The following is a 20606-nucleotide window of genomic DNA, read 5'->3' on the forward strand; positions in this document are numbered from 1 at the left end:
CTGGGGCAATATACTGGTCAAGTACTGGGAGTAGCATACTGGTCAAGTACTGGGAGTAGCATACTGTTCAAGTACTGAGAGTAACATACTGTTCAAGTACTGGGGGTAACATACTGTTCAAGTACTGGGGGTAACATACTGGTCAAGTACTGGGAGTAGCATACTGGTCAAGTACTGGGAGTAACATACTGGTCAAGTACTGTGGTAATATACTGGTCAAGTACTGGGAGTAGCATACTGGTCAAGTACTGGGAGTAACATACTGGTCAAGTACTGGGGTAATATACTGGTAAAGTACTGGGAGTAGCATACTGGTCAAGTTCTGGGAGTAACATACTGGTCAAGTAATGGGGTAATATGCTGGTCAAGTACTGGGGGTACCATACTGGTCAAGTACACATATTTTTTATGGATTCATGGAGTAATTGTGATGCATTAATGTCTTGTTTCACTGGCGGAAATGGAATATTTTACGGCGCTTCTTTTTTCATTATGAAACAAGCTCAGATTCGTGATCCATCGACCAAACTTAATCTGAAAAAAATGCTTAAAGTTGTCATGCTTCATCCCCCAAACACCAGTCATGTGAGGTTGTCATGATTCATCCCCCAAACACCAGTCATGTGAGGTTGTTATGATTCATCCCCCAAACACCAGTCATGTGAGGTTATCATGCTTCATCCCCCAAACACCAGTCATGTGAGGTTATCATGCTTCATCCCCCAAACACCAGTCATGTGAGGTTGTCATGATTCATCCCCCAAACACCAGTCATGTGACGTTATCATGCTTCATCCCCCAAACACCAGTCATGTGAGGTTGTCATGATTGAACCCCCCTAAACACCAGTCATGTGAGGTTGTCATGATTCATGCCCCCAAACACCAGTCATGTGACGTTGTCATGATTCATGCCCCCAAACACCAGTCATGTGACGTTGTTATGATTCATGCCCCCAAACACCAGTCATGTGACGTTGTCATGATTCATCCCCCAAACACCAGTCATGTGACGTTGTCATGATTCATCCCCCCAAACACCAGTCATGTGAGGTTGTCATGATTCATCCCCCAAACACCAGTCATGTGAGGTTGTCATGATTCATCCCCCAAACACCAGTCATGTGAGGTTGTTATGCTTCATCCCCCAAACACCTGTCATGTGAGGTTGTTATGCTTCATCCCCCAAACACCAGTCATGTGAGGTTGTTATGCTTCATCCCCCAAACACCAGTCATGTGAGGTTGTCATGATTCATCCCCCAAACACCAGTCATGTGAGGTTGTTATGCTTCATCCCCCAAACACCAGTCATGTCAGATTGCTTCACTGGTGGGTTGGTCTGACTGATACCTAGTTTCAGCTGCAATATGTGACAGAAGTATATAGATCGTTCTACGGATTACAGGATTGATGTGTGCCCCCGCCATGCCAGATGCACGCCGTGTCGCTCTGTGTGGGGAGAATGTGGCCCCAGTCGCACAGGGTGTGTGGACTAGAAGCATCTCATGTCTCTAATCAAGCGATGACTAATTCCCACACACTAGCATGTTGTTGAGAACTCACCCAACTAATATAAACACCAACTTGAAACTTGCAAGATAATTATGGAGAGTAAAATCGATATCTCCTCACTACGGAAAAAACAGTGATAACCGTTATGAAATGTGTGACAGACACAGGTGGTTATATTGACGTAAACAATGCTAAAACGGGCTAGATCTAAGCTAAATATTCCTTTAAATAATTCATGTAATGCTAAATTTAACATGAGCATATATTACGTTGCCTGGGTGAGACAAGTGTGTGTGTGGAGAAATATAAAACACATTTACAAAATATGAACATCGTTGTCGGACGCTTAAGTTCACATTGATAACAGTAGTGAATCTCGACGAAACCTTATAGTCTATTCATGTACAATTCTTAGTTAAAACACTTATATATGCGTACATTTAGCCAATGCTTATATTTTTTAAATGTTTGCCAATTTGTTGGGAACTAGCCTCGAACCCCAAACAAACATAAACAGCCTGATGGACCCTAGAGTGTTTGACTGAGTCGGCCACGTGCCGCTGTCAGCGTGTATCAATCCAGGAGATCAGGATTATCTTACACATATAGGTACAATATTTCACACACAACTACAAGGGTCTCAGCGCTACGACTGTCTTAGCTCTATGTTAAAGTATGAGAGTTACCATCGTCTCAGCGCTACGACTGTCTTAGCTCTATGTTAAAGTATGAGAGTTACCATCGTCTCAGCGCTACGACTGTCTTAGCTCTATGTTAAAGTATGAGAGTTACCATCGTCTCAGCGCTACGACTGTCTTAGCTCTATGTTAAAGTATGAGAGTTACCATCGTCTCAGCGCTACGACTGTCTTAGCTCTATGTTAAAGTATGAGAGTTACCATCGTCTCAGCGCTACGACTGTCTTAGCTCTATGTTAAAGTATGAGAGTTACCATCGTCTCAGCGCTACGACTGGCTTAGCTCTATGTTAAGTATGAGAGTTACCATCGTCTCAGCGCTACGACTGTCTTAGCTCTATGTTAAAGTATGAGAGTTACCATCGTCTCAGCGCTACGACTGTCTTAGGTCTATGTTAAAGTATGAGAGTTACCATCGTCTCAGCGCTACGACTGTCTTAGGTCTATGTTAAAGTATGGGAGTTATGATCGTCTCAGCGCTACGACTGTCTTAGGTCTATGTTAAAGTATGAGAGTTACCATCGTCTCAGCGCTACGACTGTCTTAGCTCTATGTTAAAGTATGAGAGTTATGATCGTCTCAGCGCTACGACTGGCTTAGCTCTATGTTAAAGTATGAGAGTTACCATCGTCTCAGCGCTACGACTGTCTTAGCTCTATGTTAAAGTATGAGAGTTATGATCGTCTCAGCGCTACGACTGTCTTAGGTCTATGTTAAAGTATGAGAGTTACCATCGTCTCAGCGCTACGACTGGCTTAGCTCTACGTTAAAGTATGAGAGTTACCATCGTCTCAGCGCTACGACTGTCTTAGCTCTATGTTAAGTATGAGAGTTACGATCGTCTCAGCGCTACGACTGTCTTAGGTCTATGTTAAAGTATGAGAGTTACCATCGTCTCAGCGCTACGACTGTCTTAGCTCTATGTTAAGTATGAGAGTTACCATCGTCTCAGCGCTACGACTGTCTTAGCTCTATGTTAAGTATGAGAGTTATGATCGTCTCAGCGCTACGACTGCCTTATCTCTATGTTAAAGTATGAGAGTTATGATCGTCTCAGCGCTACGACTGGCTTAGCTCTATGTTAAAGTATGAGAGTTACCATCGTCTCAGCGCTACGACTGTCTTAGCTCTATGTTAAAGTATGGGAGTTACCATCGTCTCAGCGCTACGACTGTCTTAGCTCTATGTTAAAGTATGAGAGTTACGATCGTCTCAGCGCTACGACTGTCTTAGCTCTATGTTAAAGTATGAGAGTTACGATCGTCTCAGCGCTACGACTGTCTTAGCTCTATGTTAAAGTATGGGAGTTACCATCGTCTCAGCGCTACGACTGTCTTAGCTCTATGTTAAAGTATGGGAGTTAGGATCGTATGAGCGCTACGACTGTCTTAGCTCTATGTTAAAGTATGGGAGTTACGATCGTCTCAGCGCTACGACTGTCTTAGCTCTATGTTAAAGTATGGGAGTTACCATCGTCTCAGCGCTACGACTGTCTTAGCTCTATGTTAAAGTATGGGAGTTACCATCGTCTCAGCGCTACGACTGTCTTAGCTCTATGTTAAAGTATGAGAGTTACGATCGTCTCAGCGCTACGACTGTCTTAGCTCTATGTTAAAGTATGAGAGTTACGATCGTCTCAGCGCTACGACTGTCTTAGCTCTATGTTAAGTATGGGAGTTACCATCGTCTCAGCGCTACGACTGTCTTAGCTCTATGTTAAGTATGGGAGTTATGATCGTCTCAGCGCTACGACTGTCTTAGCTCTATGTTAAAGTATGGGAGTTACCATCGTCTCAGCGCTACGACTGTCTTAGCTCTATGTTAAAGTATGGGAGTTAGGATCGTATGAGCGCTACGACTGTCTTAGCTCTATGTTAAAGTATGGGAGTTACGATCGTCTCAGCGCTACGACTGTCTTAGCTCTATGTTAAAGTATGGGAGTTACCATCGTCTCAGCGCTACGACTGGCTTAGCTCTATGTTAAAGTATGAGAGTTACCATCGTCTCAGCGCTACGACTGGCTTAGCTCTATGTTAAAGTATGGGAGTTAGGATCGTATGAGCGCTACGACTGTCTTAGCTCTATGTTAAAGTATGGGAGTTACCATCGTCTCAGCGCTACGACTGTCTTAGCTCTATGTTAAAGTATGGGAGTTAGGATCGTATGAGCGCTACGACTGTCTTAGCTCTATGTTAAAGTATGGGAGTTACCATCGTCTCAGCGCTACGACTGTCTTAGCTCTATGTTAAAGTATGGGAGTTACCATCGTCTCAGCGCTACGACTGTCTTAGCTCTATGTTAAAGTATGAGAGTTACCATCGTCTCAGCGCTACGACTGGCTTAGCTCTATGTTAAAGTATGGGAGTTACCATCGTCTCAGCGCTACGACTGTCTTAGCTCTATGTTAAAGTATGGGAGTTAGGATCGTATGAGCGCTACGACTGTCTTAGCTCTATGTTAAAGTATGGGAGTTACGATCGTCTCAGCGCTACGACTGTCTTAGCTCTATGTTAAAGTATGGGAGTTACCATCGTCTCAGCGCTACGACTGTCTTAGCTCTATGTTAAAGTATGGGAGTTACCATCGTCTCAGCGCTACGACTGTCTTAGCTCTATGTTAAAGTATGAGAGTTACGATCGTCTCAGCGCTACGACTGTCTTAGCTCTATGTTAAAGTATGAGAGTTACGATCGTCTCAGCGCTACGACTGTCTTAGCTCTATGTTAAGTATGGGAGTTACCATCGTCTCAGCGCTACGACTGTCTTAGCTCTATGTTAAGTATGGGAGTTATGATCGTCTCAGCGCTACGACTGTCTTAGCTCTATGTTAAAGTATGGGAGTTACCATCGTCTCAGCGCTACGACTGTCTTAGCTCTATGTTAAAGTATGGGAGTTAGGATCGTATGAGCGCTACGACTGTCTTAGCTCTATGTTAAAGTATGGGAGTTACGATCGTCTCAGCGCTACGACTGTCTTAGCTCTATGTTAAAGTATGGGAGTTACCATCGTCTCAGCGCTACGACTGGCTTAGCTCTATGTTAAAGTATGAGAGTTACCATCGTCTCAGCGCTACGACTGGCTTAGCTCTATGTTAAAGTATGGGAGTTAGGATCGTATGAGCGCTACGACTGTCTTAGCTCTATGTTAAAGTATGGGAGTTACCATCGTCTCAGCGCTACGACTGTCTTAGCTCTATGTTAAAGTATGGGAGTTAGGATCGTATGAGCGCTACGACTGTCTTAGCTCTATGTTAAAGTATGGGAGTTACCATCGTCTCAGCGCTACGACTGTCTTAGCTCTATGTTAAAGTATGGGAGTTACCATCGTCTCAGCGCTACGACTGTCTTAGCTCTATGTTAAAGTATGGGAGTTACCATCGTCTCAGCGCTACGACTGGCTTAGCTCTATGTTAAAGTATGGGAGTTAGGATCGTATGAGCGCTACGACTGTCTTAGCTCTATGTTAAAGTATGGGAGTTACCATCGTCTCAGCGCTACGACTGTCTTAGCTCTATGTTAAAGTATGAGAGTTACGATCGTCTCAGCGCTACGACTGTCTTAGCTCTATGTTAAAGTATGAGAGTTACGATCGTCTCAGCGCTACGACTGTCTTAGCTCTATGTTAAAGTATGAGAGTTACGATCGTCTCAGCGCTACGACTGTCTTAGCTCTATGTTAAGTATGGGAGTTATGATCGTCTCAGCGCTACGACTGTCTTAGCTCTATGTTAAAGTATGGGAGTTACCATCGTCTCAGCGCTACGACTGTCTTAGCTCTATGTTAAAGTATGGGAGTTAGGATCGTATGAGCGCTACGACTGTCTTAGCTCTATGTTAAAGTATGGGAGTTACCATCGTCTCAGCGCTACGACTGTCTTAGCTCTATGTTAAAGTATGGGAGTTACCATCGTCTCAGCGCTACGACTGGCTTAGCTCTATGTTAAAGTATGAGAGTTACCATCGTCTCAGCGCTACGACTGGCTTAGCTCTATGTTAAAGTATGGGAGTTAGGATCGTATGAGCGCTACGACTGTCTTAGCTCTATGTTAAAGTATGGGAGTTACCATCGTCTCAGCGCTACGACTGTCTTAGCTCTATGTTAAAGTATGGGAGTTAGGATCGTATGAGCGCTACGACTGTCTTAGCTCTATGTTAAAGTATGGGAGTTACCATCGTCTCAGCGCTACGACTGTCTTAGCTCTATGTTAAAGTATGGGAGTTACCATCGTCTCAGCGCTACGACTGTCTTAGCTCTATGTTAAAGTATGAGAGTTACCATCGTCTCAGCGCTACGACTGGCTTAGCTCTATGTTAAAGTATGGGAGTTAGGATCGTATGAGCGCTACGACTGTCTTAGCTCTATGTTAAAGTATGGGAGTTACCATCGTCTCAGCGCTACGACTGTCTTAGCTCTATGTTAAAGTATGAGAGTTACGATCGTCTCAGCGCTACGACTGTCTTAGCTCTATGTTAAAGTATGGGAGTTAGGATCGTATGAGCGCTACGACTGGCTTAGCTCTATGTTAAAGCATGGGAGTTACCATCGTCTCAGCGCTACGACTGTCTTAGCTCTATGTTAAGTATGGGAGTTATGATTGTCTCAGCGCTACGACTGTCTTAGCTCTATGTTAAAGTATGGGAGTTATGATTGTCTCAGCGCTACGACAGTCTTAGCTCTATGTTAAAGTGTGAGAGTTACGATCGTCTCAGCGCTACGACTGTCTTAGCTCTATGTTAAAGTATGGGAGTTACCATCGTCTCAGCGCTACGACTGTCTTAGCTCTATGTTAAAGTATGAGAGTTACCATCGTCTCAGCGCTACGACTGTCTTAGCTCTATGTTAAAGTATGGGAGTTAGGATCGTATGAGCGCTACGACTGGCTTAGCTCTATGTTAAAGTATGGGAGTTACCATCGTCTCAGCGCTACGACTGTCTTAGCTCTATGTTAAGTATGGGAGTTATGATTGTCTCAGCGCTACGACTGTCTTAGGTCTATGTTAAAGTATGGGAGTTACGATCGTCTCAGCGCTACGACTGTCTTAGCTCTATGTTAAAGTATGGGAGTTACCATCGTCTCAGCGCTACGACTGTCTTAGCTCTATGTTAAAGTATGAAAGTTACCATCGTCTCAGCGCTACGACTGTCTTAGCTCTATGTTAAAGTATGGGAGTTAGGATCGTATGAGCGCTACGACTGGCTTAGCTCTATGTTAAAGCATGGGAGTTACCATCGTCTCAGCGCTACGACTGTCTTAGCTCTATGTTAAGTATGGGAGTTATGATTGTCTCAGCGCTACGACTGTCTTAGCTCTGTGTTAAAGTATGGGAGTTACGATCGTCTCAGCGCTACGACTGTCTTAGCTCTATGTTAAAGTATGGGAGTTACCATCGTCTCAGCGCTACGACTGTCTTAGCTCTATGTTAAAGTTTGTTTTAAGTAGGAGAATGTCCGAAAACTCGGACGGCCTCCAACCTGCTTCACGTGCGAAACTAATGGCGAGTTTTCGGACATTCTCCTTCACGGAGTTACGATCGTCTCAGCGCTACGACTGTCTTTGGCGTATTTTAAAGTATGGGAGTTACGATCATCTCAGCGCTACGACTGTCTTTGGTCTTTGTTAAAGTATTGGAGTTCCGATCGCCTCAGAGCATTTTTTCTGCTAACCTAACTTGACATCGTATTTACGGTTTAGAGGCCAAACCTTGTGGAAAGTTTTAACTATAATCTTTATCAATAAAGCCACGAACGTGATTATTTTTAAATTACTGTCATGCACATCACTATTAATGATATTCTAGTAAATACACAAAACAGTGTTGAACGAATTTCAACGAATTTTTGTACCAGAATTATCATGTGAAATATGTGAGGAGTGCGTTTGAAAATCCAAAAGATGGCTGTTACTGACGGTATACGGTCTGCTCTCTGATTGGTCAATCTCACTTTGAGGCATAATAACATGATTCATGTCGCTAACCAAGTCGTGGGACCACCTGCGTGGTCTAGTGGACACAAACACACGCACGCGCACTCACACTCCTATATATCGCAATACAAGTCCAATAAAAATATCTCCAACGCGACGTTAAGCCCCATTTCACCTCACCCAACTTATCCAAGTAGTGCCTCACCTCTGTCGGCAGTCACTGCCAGTCCAAGCTCAGTCAAGGAGACCGACAATACAAGTATATTAAAGAGCTGCTGAGACTCTATCGTGATGCGTGTGCTCCGAGTTTGTGATGCATGGCATGAAGTATCTGTGATGACGATGTTAACCGTGTTTAATCTGTGTGTGGAAGTGCCGATACATTCAGGAAGCCACAACACAACTTAGCTGGGAGTTAGGTAAACAGCCATCAGTTGATACAGATCTCTTGCTGAATGTCACGCTCACAAAGGGAGGTAAGTAGTGTGAGAGAATCTTGGGCGTGTTAATAAGTCTCACGGGATGAGAGCTCACCGTGGAAGGGGATCGGATTAACGACATGCTTATGGAAATACAAACATGAAGTAAACAACTATTACACAAGAATGTGTAAAATATAGCGTGTAACCTGTGCTGAAGCATTTAAGAGATGTGACCTCCGTGTATGGACTGCCGGAGATCACAAAAGGAGGGCGTGGCACAGTGATTTACGTTTGTTCTCCGGGGTGGAGCATGCCCTACATACAACGTGTACGCATGTTTGTGTGTATAATCGTATTCTTATCACGAACAGAGCATATTTAATAGTTGAGTGAACTTGATGCTTGTAGACCGTGTGACCAAACATCGTCATATCCGATATATCTTTGAATGACGAAATAGTATACGGGAACAGGAGAATTAGCTGTGATGTCGCAATTTAGGCACTGTTGTTCATCACCTGCTTGGAGTACACCTGCACACCTCACACCCCTCTACCTGCCTATAAAATACTCCTGCACCCCTCACACCCCTCAACCTGCCTAGAGCACACCTTCTCATAAAGCACCCGGGCCTGCCTAGAACACACCTTCACATAACGCACCCGGACCTGCCTAGAGCACACCTTCACATAACGCACCCCTCAACCTGCCTAGAGCACACCTTCACATAACGCACCCGGACCTGCCTAGAGCACACCTTCACACAACGCACCCGGACCTGCCCAGAGCACACCTTCACACACCGCACCGGACCTGCCTAGACCACACCTTCACATAACGCACCCGGACCTGCCTAGAGCACACCTTCACATAACGCACCCGGACCTGCCTAGAGCACACCTTCACACAACGCACCCGGACCTGCCTAGAGCACACCTTCACACAACGCACTCGGACCTGCCTAGAGCACACCTTCACATAACGCAACCGGACCTGCCTAGAGCACACCTACACACAACGCACCCCGACCTGCCTAGAGCACACCTTCACACACCGCACCCTTCAACCTGCCTAGAGCACACCTTCACACAACGCACCCGGACCTGCCTAGAGCACACCTTCACGCAACGCACTCGGACCTGCCTAGAGCACACCTTCACATAACGCAACCGGACCTGCCTAGAGCACACCTTCACACACCGCACCTCAACCTGCCTAGAGCACACCTTTACACAACGCACCCCTCAACCTGCCTAGAGCACACCTTCACACAACGCACCCCTCAACCTGCCTAGAGCACACCTTCACACAACGCACCCCTCAACCTGCCTAGAGCACACCTTCACACAACGCACCCCTCAACCTGCCTTGAGCACACCTTCACACACCGCACCCTTCAACCTGCTTGGAGCACACCTTCACACACCGCACCTCTACCTGCTTGGAGCACACCTTCACACAACGCACCCCTTAACTTGCCTAGAGCACACCTTCACACAACGCACCTCTACCTGCCTAGAGCACACCTTCACACAACGCACCTCTACCTGCCTAGAGCACACCTTCACACAACGCACCTCTACCTGCCTGGAGTACACCTTCACACAACGCACCCACACCTAAACAGATTACGCCTCGCCTGTGCGCTACCACGTTTTGTAGGTGAAGGTTTGTAGATTCAGCCATTTATCAGTCTGTCACGTTAGTAGAATCTAGCGGAAGTCTCCCCATATAACAGTCAGGGGCAGTAATTGTCTGAGGGCAGGGACGGGGTCAACGAGGGTGTTCATAATACTGGCTCTGTTGCCCCAAATAACCACATTTTGCCCGACTTTGGATGGGACTGGGTGATCAGTGGGTAAAGTCACCTGTCTGGTTGTGAGTGGGTGAGCAGTGGGTACAGTGGACTGGGTGATCAGTGGGTACAGTGGACTGGGTGGTCAGTGGGTACAGTGGATTGGGTGATCAGTCGGTACAGTTCACTGGGTGATCAGTGGGTACAGTGGACTGGATGAGCAGTGGGTACAGTGGACTGGGTGATCAGTGGGTACAGTGGACTGGTGGATCAGTCGGTACAGTGGACTGTGTGATCAGTCGGTACAGTGCACTGGGTGATCAGTGGGTACAGTGGACTGGATGAGCAGTGGGTACAGTGGACTGGGTGATCAGTGGGTACAGTGGACTGGTGGATCAGTCGGTACAGTGGACTGTGTGATCAGTAGGTACAGTGGACTGGGTGATCAGTGGGTACAGTGGACTGGGTGATCAGTGGGTACAGTGGACTGGGTGATCAGTCGGTACAGTGCACTGGGTGATCAGTCGGTACAGTGGACTGGGTGATCAGTGGATACAGTGGACTGGTTGATCAATGGCTACAGTGGACTGGATGATCAGTGGGTACAGTGGACTGAGTGATCAGTCGGTACAGTGGGCTGGGTGATCAGTCGGTACAGTGCACTGGGTGATCAGTGGCTACAGTGGACTGGATGATCAGTGGGTACAGTGGACTGGTTGATCAGTCGGTACAGTGGACTGGGTGATCAGTCGGTACAGTGCACTGGGTGATCAGTGGCTACAGTGGACTGGATGATCAGTGGGTACAGTGGACTGGTTGATCAGTCGGTACAGTGGACTGGATGATCAGTGGGTACAGTGGACTGGGTGATCAGTGGCTACAGTGGACTGGATGATCAGTGTGTACAGTGGACTGAGTGATCAGTCGGTACAGTGGACTGGATGATCAGTGGGTACAGTGGACTGGGCGATCAGTGGCTACAGTGGACTGGATGATCAGTGGGTACAGTGGACTGGTTGATCAGTCGGTACAGTGGACTGGGTGATCAGTCGGTACAGTGGACTGGGTGATCAGTCGGTACAGTGGACTGGTTGATCAGTCGGTACAGTGGACTGGGTGATCAGTGCGTAGAGTGGACTGGATGATCAGTGGGTAGAGTGGACTGGGTAATCAGTGGGTACAGTGGACTGGATGATCAGTGGGTGCAGTGGACTGGGTGATCAGTCGGTACAGTGGACTGAGTGATCAATCGGTACAGTGGACTGGGTGATCAGTGGCTACAGTGAACTGGATGATCAGTCGGTACAGTGGACTGGGTGATCAGTCGGTACAGTGGACTGGGTGATCAGTGGATACAGTGGACTGGGTGATCAGTGGGTACAGTGGACTGGGTGATCAGTGGGTACAGTGGACTGGATGATCAGTGGGTACAGTGGACTGAGTGATCAGTCGGTACAGTGGACTGGGTGATCAGTGGATACAGTGGACTGGGTGATCAGTGGGTACAGTGGACTGGGTGATCAGTGCGTACAGTGGACTGGATGATCAGTGGGTACAGTGGACTGGTTGATCAGTCGGTACAGTGGACTGGGTGATCAGTCGGTACAGTGCACTGGATGATCAGTGCGTACAGTGGACTGGATGATCAGTGGGTACAGTGGACTGGGTGATCAGTGGGTACAGTGGACTGGATGATCAGTCGGTACAGTGGACTGGATGATCAGTCGGTACAGTGGACTGAGTGATGAGTGGGTACAGTGGACTGGGTGATCAGTGGGTATAGTGGACTGGATGATCAGTGGGTACAGTGGACTGGGTGATCAGTGGGTACAGTGGACTGGTTGATCAGTCGGTACAGTGGGCTGGGTGATCGGTGGGTACAGTGCACTGGGTGATCAGTGGGTACAGTGGACTGGATGATCAGTCGGTACAGTGGACTGGGTGATCAGTGGGTACAGTGCACTGGGTGATCAGTGGGTACAGTGGACTGGATGATCAGTCGGTACAGTGGACTGGGTGATCAGTGGGTACAATGGACTGGGTGATCAGTGGCTACAGTGGACTGGATGATCAGTGTGTACAGTGGACTGAGTGATCAGTCGGTACAGTGGACTGGGTGATCAGTGGGTACAGTGGACTGGGTGATCAATGGGTACAGTGGACTGGTTGATCAGTGGGTACAGTGGACTGGGTGATCAGTGCGTACAGTGGACTGGATGATCAGTGGGTACAGTGGACTGGTTGATCAGTCGGTACAGTGGACTGGGTGATCAGTCGGTACAGTGGGCTGGGTGATCAGTGGGTACAGTGGACTGGGTGATCAGTCGGTACAGTGGGCTGGGTGATCAGTCGGTACAGTGCACTGGGTGATCAGTGGCTACAGTGGACTGGATGATCAGTGGGTACAGTGGACTGGTTGATCAGTCGGTACAGTGGACTGGGTGATCAGTCGGTACAGTGCACTGGGTGATCAGTGGCTACAGTGGACTGGATGATCAGTGGGTACAGTGGACTGGTTGATCAGTCGGTACAGTGGACTGGATGATCAGTGGGTACAGTGGACTGGGTGATCAGTGGCTACAGTGGACTGGATGATCAGTGTGTACAGTGGACTGAGTGATCAGTCGGTACAGTGGACTGGATGATCAGTGGGTACAGTGGACTGGGCGATCAGTGGCTACAGTGGACTGGATGATCAGTGGGTACAGTGGACTGGTTGATCAGTCGGTACAGTGGACTGGGTGATCAGTCGGTACAGTGGACTGGGTGATCAGTCGGTACAGTGGACTGGTTGATCAGTCGGTACAGTGGACTGGGTGATCAGTGCGTAGAGTGGACTGGATGATCAGTGGGTAGAGTGGACTGGGTAATCAGTGGGTACAGTGGACTGGATGATCAGTGGGTGCAGTGGACTGGGTGATCAGTCGGTACAGTGGACTGAGTGATCAATCGGTACAGTGGACTGGGTGATCAGTGGCTACAGTGAACTGGATGATCAGTCGGTACAGTGGACTGGGTGATCAGTCGGTACAGTGGACTGGGTGATCAGTGGATACAGTGGACTGGGTGATCAGTGGGTACAGTGGACTGGGTGATCAGTGGGTACAGTGGACTGGATGATCAGTGGGTACAGTGGACTGAGTGATCAGTCGGTACAGTGGACTGGGTGATCAGTGGATACAGTGGACTGGGTGATCAGTGGGTACAGTGGACTGGGTGATCAGTGCGTACAGTGGACTGGATGATCAGTGGGTACAGTGGACTGGTTGATCAGTCGGTACAGTGGACTGGGTGATCAGTCGGTACAGTGCACTGGATGATCAGTGCGTACAGTGGACTGGATGATCAGTGGGTACAGTGGACTGGGTGATCAGTGGGTACAGTGGACTGGATGATCAGTCGGTACAGTGGACTGGATGATCAGTCGGTACAGTGGACTGAGTGATGAGTGGGTACAGTGGACTGGGTGATCAGTGGGTATAGTGGACTGGATGATCAGTGGGTACAGTGGACTGGGTGATCAGTGGGTACAGTGGACTGGTTGATCAGTCGGTACAGTGGGCTGGGTGATCGGTGGGTACAGTGCACTGGGTGATCAGTGGGTACAGTGGACTGGATGATCAGTCGGTACAGTGGACTGGGTGATCAGTGGGTACAGTGCACTGGGTGATCAGTGGGTACAGTGGACTGGATGATCAGTCGGTACAGTGGACTGGGTGATCAGTGGGTACAATGGACTGGGTGATCAGTGGCTACAGTGGACTGGATGATCAGTGTGTACAGTGGACTGAGTGATCAGTCGGTACAGTGGACTGGGTGATCAGTGGGTACAGTGGACTGGGTGATCAATGGGTACAGTGGACTGGTTGATCAGTGGGTACAGTTGACTGGTTGATCAGTCGGGACAGTGCACTGGGTGATCAGTGGCTACAGTGGACTGGATGATCAGTGGGTACAGTGGAATGGGTGATCAGTCGGTACAGTGCACTGGGTGATCAGTGGCTACAGTGAACTGGATGATCAGTCGGTACAGTGGACTGGGTGATCAGTGGATACAGTGGACTGGGTGATCAGTGGGTACACTGGACTGGATGATCAGTGGGTACAGTGGACTGGATGATCAGTCGGTACAGTGGACTGGATGATCAGTGTGTACAGTGGACTGGTTGATCAGTCGGTACAGTGGACTGGGTGATCAGTCGGTACAGTGGACTGGGTGATCAGTCGGTACAGTGGACTGGTTGATCAGTCGGTACAGTGGACTGGATGATCAGTGGGTACAGTGGACTGGGTGATCAGTGCGTACAGTGGACTGGATGATCAGTGGGTACAGTGGACTGGGTGATCAGTGGGTACAGTGGACTGGTTGATCAGTGGGTACAGTGGACTGGGTGATCAGTCGGTACAGTGGACTGGGTGATCAGTGCGTACAGTGGACTGGTTGATCAGTCGGTACAGTGGACTGGGTGATCAGTGCGTACAGTGGACTGGATGATCAGTGGGTACATTGGACTGGGTGATCAGTGGGTACAGTGGACTGGATGATCAGTCGGTACAGTGGACTGGATGATCAGTCGGTACAGTGGACTGAGTGATGAGTGGGTACAGTGGACTGGGTGATCAGTGGGTATAGTGGACTGGGTGATCAGTGGGTACAGTGGACTGGGTGATCAGTGGGTACAGTGGACTGGTTGATCAGTCGGTACAGTGGGCTGGGTGATCAGTGGGTACAGTGCACTGGGTGATCAGTGGGTACAGTGGACTGGATGATCAGTGGGTACAGTGGACTGGGTGATCAGTGGATACAGTGGACTGGGTGATCAGTGGGTACACTGGACTGGATGATCAGTGGGTACAGTGGACTGGATGATCAGTCGGTACAGTGGACTGGATGATCAGTGTGTACAGTGGACTGGTTGATCAGTCGGTACAGTGGACTGGGTGATCAGTCGGTACAGTGGACTGGGTGATCAGTCGGTACAGTGGACTGGTTGATCAGTCGGTACAGTGGACTGGATGATCAGTGGGTACAGTGGACTGGGTGATCAGTGCGTACAGTGGACTGGATGATCAGTGGGTACAGTGGACTGGGTGATCAGTGGGTACAGTGGACTGGTTGATCAGTGGGTACAGTGGACTGGGTGATCAGTCGGTACAGTGGACTGGGTGATCAGTGCGTACAGTGGACTGGTTGATCAGTCGGTACAGTGGACTGGGTGATCAGTGCATACAGTGGACTGGATGATCAGTGGGTACATTGGACTGGGTGATCAGTGGGTACAGTGGACTGGATGATCAGTCGGTACAGTGGACTGGATGATCAGTCGGTACAGTGGACTGAGTGATGAGTGGGTACAGTGGACTGGGTGATCAGTGGGTATAGTGGACTGGGTGATCAGTGGGTACAGTGGACTGGGTGATCAGTGGGTACAGTGGACTGGTTGATCAGTCGGTACAGTGGGCTGGGTGATCAGTGGGTACAGTGCACTGGGTGATCAGTGGGTACAGTGGACTGGATGATCAGTCGGTACAGTGGACTGGGTGATCAGTGGGTACAGTGCACTGGGTGATCAGTGGGTACAGTGGACTGGATGATCAGTGGGTACAGTGGACTGGGTGATCAGTGGGTACCGTGGACTGGGTGATCAGTGGGTACAATGGACTGGATGATCAGTGGCTACAGTGGACTGGATGATCAGTGTGTACAGTGGACTGAGTGATCAGTCGGTACAGTGGACTGGGTGATCAGTGGGTACAGTGCACTGGGTGATCAATGGGTACAGTGGACTGGTTGATCATGCGGTACAGTTGACTGGTTGATCAGTCGGGACAGTGCACTGGGTGATCAGTGGCTACAGTGGACTGGATGATCAGTGGGTACAGTGGAATGGGTGATCAGTCGGTACAGTGCACTGGGTGATCAGTGGCTACAGTGAACTGGATGATCAGTCGGTACAGTGGACTGGGTGATCAGTGGATACAGTGGACTGGGTGATCAGTGGGTACACTGGACTGGATGATCAGTGGGTACAGTGGACTGGATGATCAGTCGGTACAGTGGACTGGATGATCAGTGGGTACAGTGGACTGGTTGATCAGTCGGTACAGTGGACTGGGTGATCAGTCGGTACAGTGGACTGGGTGATCAGTCGGTACAGTGGACTGGTTGATCAGTCGGTACAGTGGACTGGATGATCAGTGGGTACAGTGGACTGGGTGATCAGTGCGTACAGTGGACTGGATGATCAGTGGGTACAGTGGACTGGGTGATCAGTGGGTACAGTGGACTGGTTGATCAGTGGGTACAGTGGACTGGTTGATCAGTGGGTACAGTGGACTGGGTGATCAGTTGGTACAGTGGACTTGTTGATCAGTCGGAACAGTGGACTGGGTGATCAGTCGGTACAGTGGACTGGGTGATGAGTGGGTACAGTGCACTGGGTGATCAGTGGGTACAGTGGACTGGATGATCAGTCGGTACAGTGGACTGGGTGATCAGTCGGTACAATGCACTGGGTGATCAGTGGCTACAGTGGACTGGATGATCAGTCGGTACAGTGGACTGGATGATCAGTGGGTACAGTGGACTGGGTGATCAGTGGGTACAGTGGACTGGGTGATCAGTGGGTACAGTGGACTCGTTGATCAGTCGGTACAGTGGACTGGGTGATCAGTGTGTACAGTGGACTGGGTGATCAGTGGGTACAGTGGACTGGGTGATCAGTCGGTACAGTGGACTGGGTGATCAGTGGGTACAGTGGACTGGATGATCAGTGGGTACAGTGGACTGGGTGATCAGTCGGTACAGTGGACTGGATGATCAGTGGGTACAGTGGATTGGGTGATCAGTGCGTACAGTGGACTGGATGATCAGTGGGTACAGTGGACTGGGTGATCAGTGGGTACAGTGGACTGGTTGATCAGTGGGTACAGTGGACTGGTTGATCAGTGGGTACAGTGGACTGGGTGATCAGTTGGTACAGTGGACTTGTTGATCAGTCGGAACAGTGGACTGGGTGATCAGTCGGTACAGTGGACTGGGTGATGAGTGGGTACAGTGCACTGGGTGATCAGTGGGTACAGTGGACTGGATGATCAGTCGGTACAGTGGACTGGGTGATCAGTCGGTACAATGCACTGGGTGATCAGTGGCTACAGTGGACTGGATGATCAGTCGGTACAGTGGACTGGATGATCAGTGGGTACAGTGGACTGGGTGATCAGTGGGTACAGTGGACTGGGTGATCAGTGGGTACAGTGGACTCGTTGATCAGTCGGTACAGTGGACTGGGTGATCAGTGTGTACAGTGGACTGGGTGATCAGTGGGTACAGTGGACTGGGTGATCAGTCGGTACAGTGGACTGGGTGATCAGTGGGTACAGTGGACTGGATGATCAGTGGGTACAGTGGACTGGGTGATCAGTCGGTACAGTGGACTGGATGATCAGTGGGTACAGTGGATTGGGTGATCAGTGAGTACAGTGGACTGGTTGATCAGTGGGTACAGTGGACTGGGTGATCAGTCGGTACAGTGGATTGGGTGATGAGTGGGTACAGTGGATTGGGTGATCAGTGAGTACAGTGCACTGGGTGATCAGTCGGTACAGCATCGTGCCAGGATCGGATTTCGAGTACAGTGGAAACGGTCGGTGTGGATGAAGTTCCACACTATCGTCCGATGGTGCTGTAGACCTGAATACACAACCGCTGCCACATAGGCGGAGATATTCCGTCTGTCCGGTTGATTAGTATCGACACCGGGTATAACGACACCAAGTAAAATGCTGACGATTCCGTACCTGGGACCCTGGTATATTTTACATGTTTCCAAGTTTAGTTTACCTTTTTACTCGGTTACTAGGTAGCACTCGACTCATCAGCCGTAAGACCAAATTAACTTTCTATTACTATTTCCTGTTGATTAAATTGCGTATGGTTGCCCTTGGTATGTTCCGCCTGAAGACCTACCCAAAGCTGACCCACGTTGGCAGGTGCTGGGTCTCTTGCTTGCACTCTTCGCCCGAGGACATCCCACAGATGCTTTATTGGGGACATGCTCTATTGGTCTGGCATTGCCATTTTGCAGTTCAAAATTTCTGCCGATAATTTTAGCGAATTGAGCAACGACAAGACCATGTTTACCGATGCCTGTGTGTCTGATACCGCCCTACACCATGGCACTACGGCCCCAAAACCGATTATGGTCAAGAATTGTTGCCCGGGCATGCCGCTCGCCGCTACGTCGCCAACAACGTGTTCTGCCATCTGTGAATCGGAGGCAAAACCTTGAATCGTCTGTAAATATGGTGTGAAACGCCCTTGGCGCACAGTCTGTCCCTGGTGTTGCCCAGCCCAGCCCAATCTTTACCGCCTATGGTAAGCTGTTAGAGTCACACCCATCACAGGACGCCTTGCTTTCAGGCCGGCTGCACAGAGCCGGTTTTCAGCGGTAAACATTGTAATTCGCCTTCCTGTTATCGTACGGAATTCTCTATTGATAACAGCGGCAGATTAGAATCTTTTGCATTGTAATGTAATGAGACGATCCTGTCTGGGTGTCGTTTTTAAGCCTACCACGTCCTTGTCTTATTGCAACCCCTACCGTTTGACGGTACTTGTCCCACAGTCGAGAAATTACACTTCTTGATTTGCCAACTTTCGGGCAACAGGGAATATTGACGTCCTCGTAGCGCCCCCTCTTTATCGAACCCACAATTAACCATTTTATCTGTTCATTGAGATGCTTTCTCTGAGCGACTATACTTGTCGTAAGAGACGACTAACGGGATCGGGTGGTCAGGTTCGCTGACTTGGTCGATGCACATGACATCAATCACTGGATTGTCTGGTCCAGACTCGATTATTTACAGACCGCTGTCATATAGCTGGAATAGTGCGGCGTTAAACAACAAATAAACAAACTATCTCCGAGACTCTTTAAGCGTGTGCTCAGCTCAGTTTAATTACGGATTGTGAGTTCCCCTCTTGGCGCACTGACTTGGGCTTCTGTGTGCACGTTCATGCATGATGTTAAATTTCATTGTTGATTTGATGTTGCGTTTAGATGCAACGCTGTGGTATAGTAAATGCTCACCTCAACGATGGCGAAATTCAAATCAATAGTTCCCTTATTTTTTGTTGGTAGTATATTTATGTCTTTAGTTTTTACCCCAAACCCTCCAACACCCTGTTCATCTTTGTCCTACCATTAATCTGTAGAGAGTGAGACAAACGTCACCGTATCGAGCCACAAGTGTGAAGAAGGTCAGCAGAAACAGGTTATATTCATTTCCAATCTTCCTTCATTTTCAGAACTAGAAGCAGGCGCATCCATAACCCAATAATAACCAGTTGCTAGCTGGGTTTTGGTGGTAGCACAGCCCGGGTATCCCATATCACAGTCGAGGACTGCACGTCGGCGGGGAGCGTTCACATGGGTACAACGGTTAGATACACAATAGCAGAGTTGAACCCACTTGACTGATCGCGAGGACAATCTGTATTTCACAGCTGAGGCAATAGATAGTACAACAACAACTCCGTTAACACACAATACCAACGTCTCCGACCCTATTGCCCCCCTAGGCAGATGTTTCTCAATATCATTACACATGTTTTGACCGGTGGTCAGACCCTTCACACAGTGTACATACCCCTCGACAGGACAGGTGTCCCATGGGCGATGGTCATCAGTACCAATACAGCAGCCACGACCGAGGTCACCGTCGTCATGATGCTTGTCCGGAGAAAGGAGTGGAGAGAGACGCTGTCAGCTTCGGGTGGTCGGGTGGCGAGATATGGGACTCGGGTAGGTAGGGCCGCGGTGGTTGCTTATCAGCGGGTAGACGGCGTCACAGCTAGGCAGGGGCAGTGGTTGGATAAACACACGTCACTGTGTCAACAAAGCAGCACGTGGGATACCCGCCCTAAATGACCGGCTACCTGTGGCTTCCGTCTGGACTGTGGCTTCCCATATGTACTGAACGTCTACTGCGACCTTATACGTGTATTTAAAACTGCACCTGAAACTGAGTTTGAATAATGGACCAGATTACAGATACATCAATCCTCCAACTGTGTGCACAGCAGACATATCATGACAACAAATCAGGGTGACTGGTTTTAATGTTTAAAAGAAATCACACCTCAAATTGTTCTTCCCTTTCAAACAGCTTTATATCTCTCATGTAAACAAAAACATCCACACATTTAACCTGAACTAGAGGGAACACAAACTGCCAGGCAGAAACTGAC

At 48.7% G+C, this 20606-nt stretch overlaps 1 protein-coding gene across 1 annotated transcript in view; it reads right to left on the bottom strand.

Annotated features, from left to right (window-relative positions):
- The window catches only part of LOC125379147, a 34515-nt gene extending 14309 nt beyond the window's left edge, over nucleotides 1-20206 (bottom strand). Inside the window, exon 1 of the mRNA XM_048395145.1 lies at nucleotides 20006-20206. Within this exon, the coding sequence (XP_048251102.1) occupies nucleotides 20006-20084 (79 nt within the window). The 5' untranslated portion in view covers nucleotides 20085-20206. The remainder of the gene's footprint in view (nucleotides 1-20005) is intronic.
- Nucleotides 20207-20606: the final 400 nt, after the last annotated feature.

Source organism: Haliotis rufescens, unplaced genomic scaffold (assembly GCF_023055435.1).
Source record: "Haliotis rufescens isolate VD_foot unplaced genomic scaffold, xgHalRufe1.0.p SCAF_14, whole genome shotgun sequence".
NCBI classification, from domain to species: Eukaryota; Metazoa; Mollusca; class Gastropoda; order Lepetellida; family Haliotidae; genus Haliotis; species Haliotis rufescens.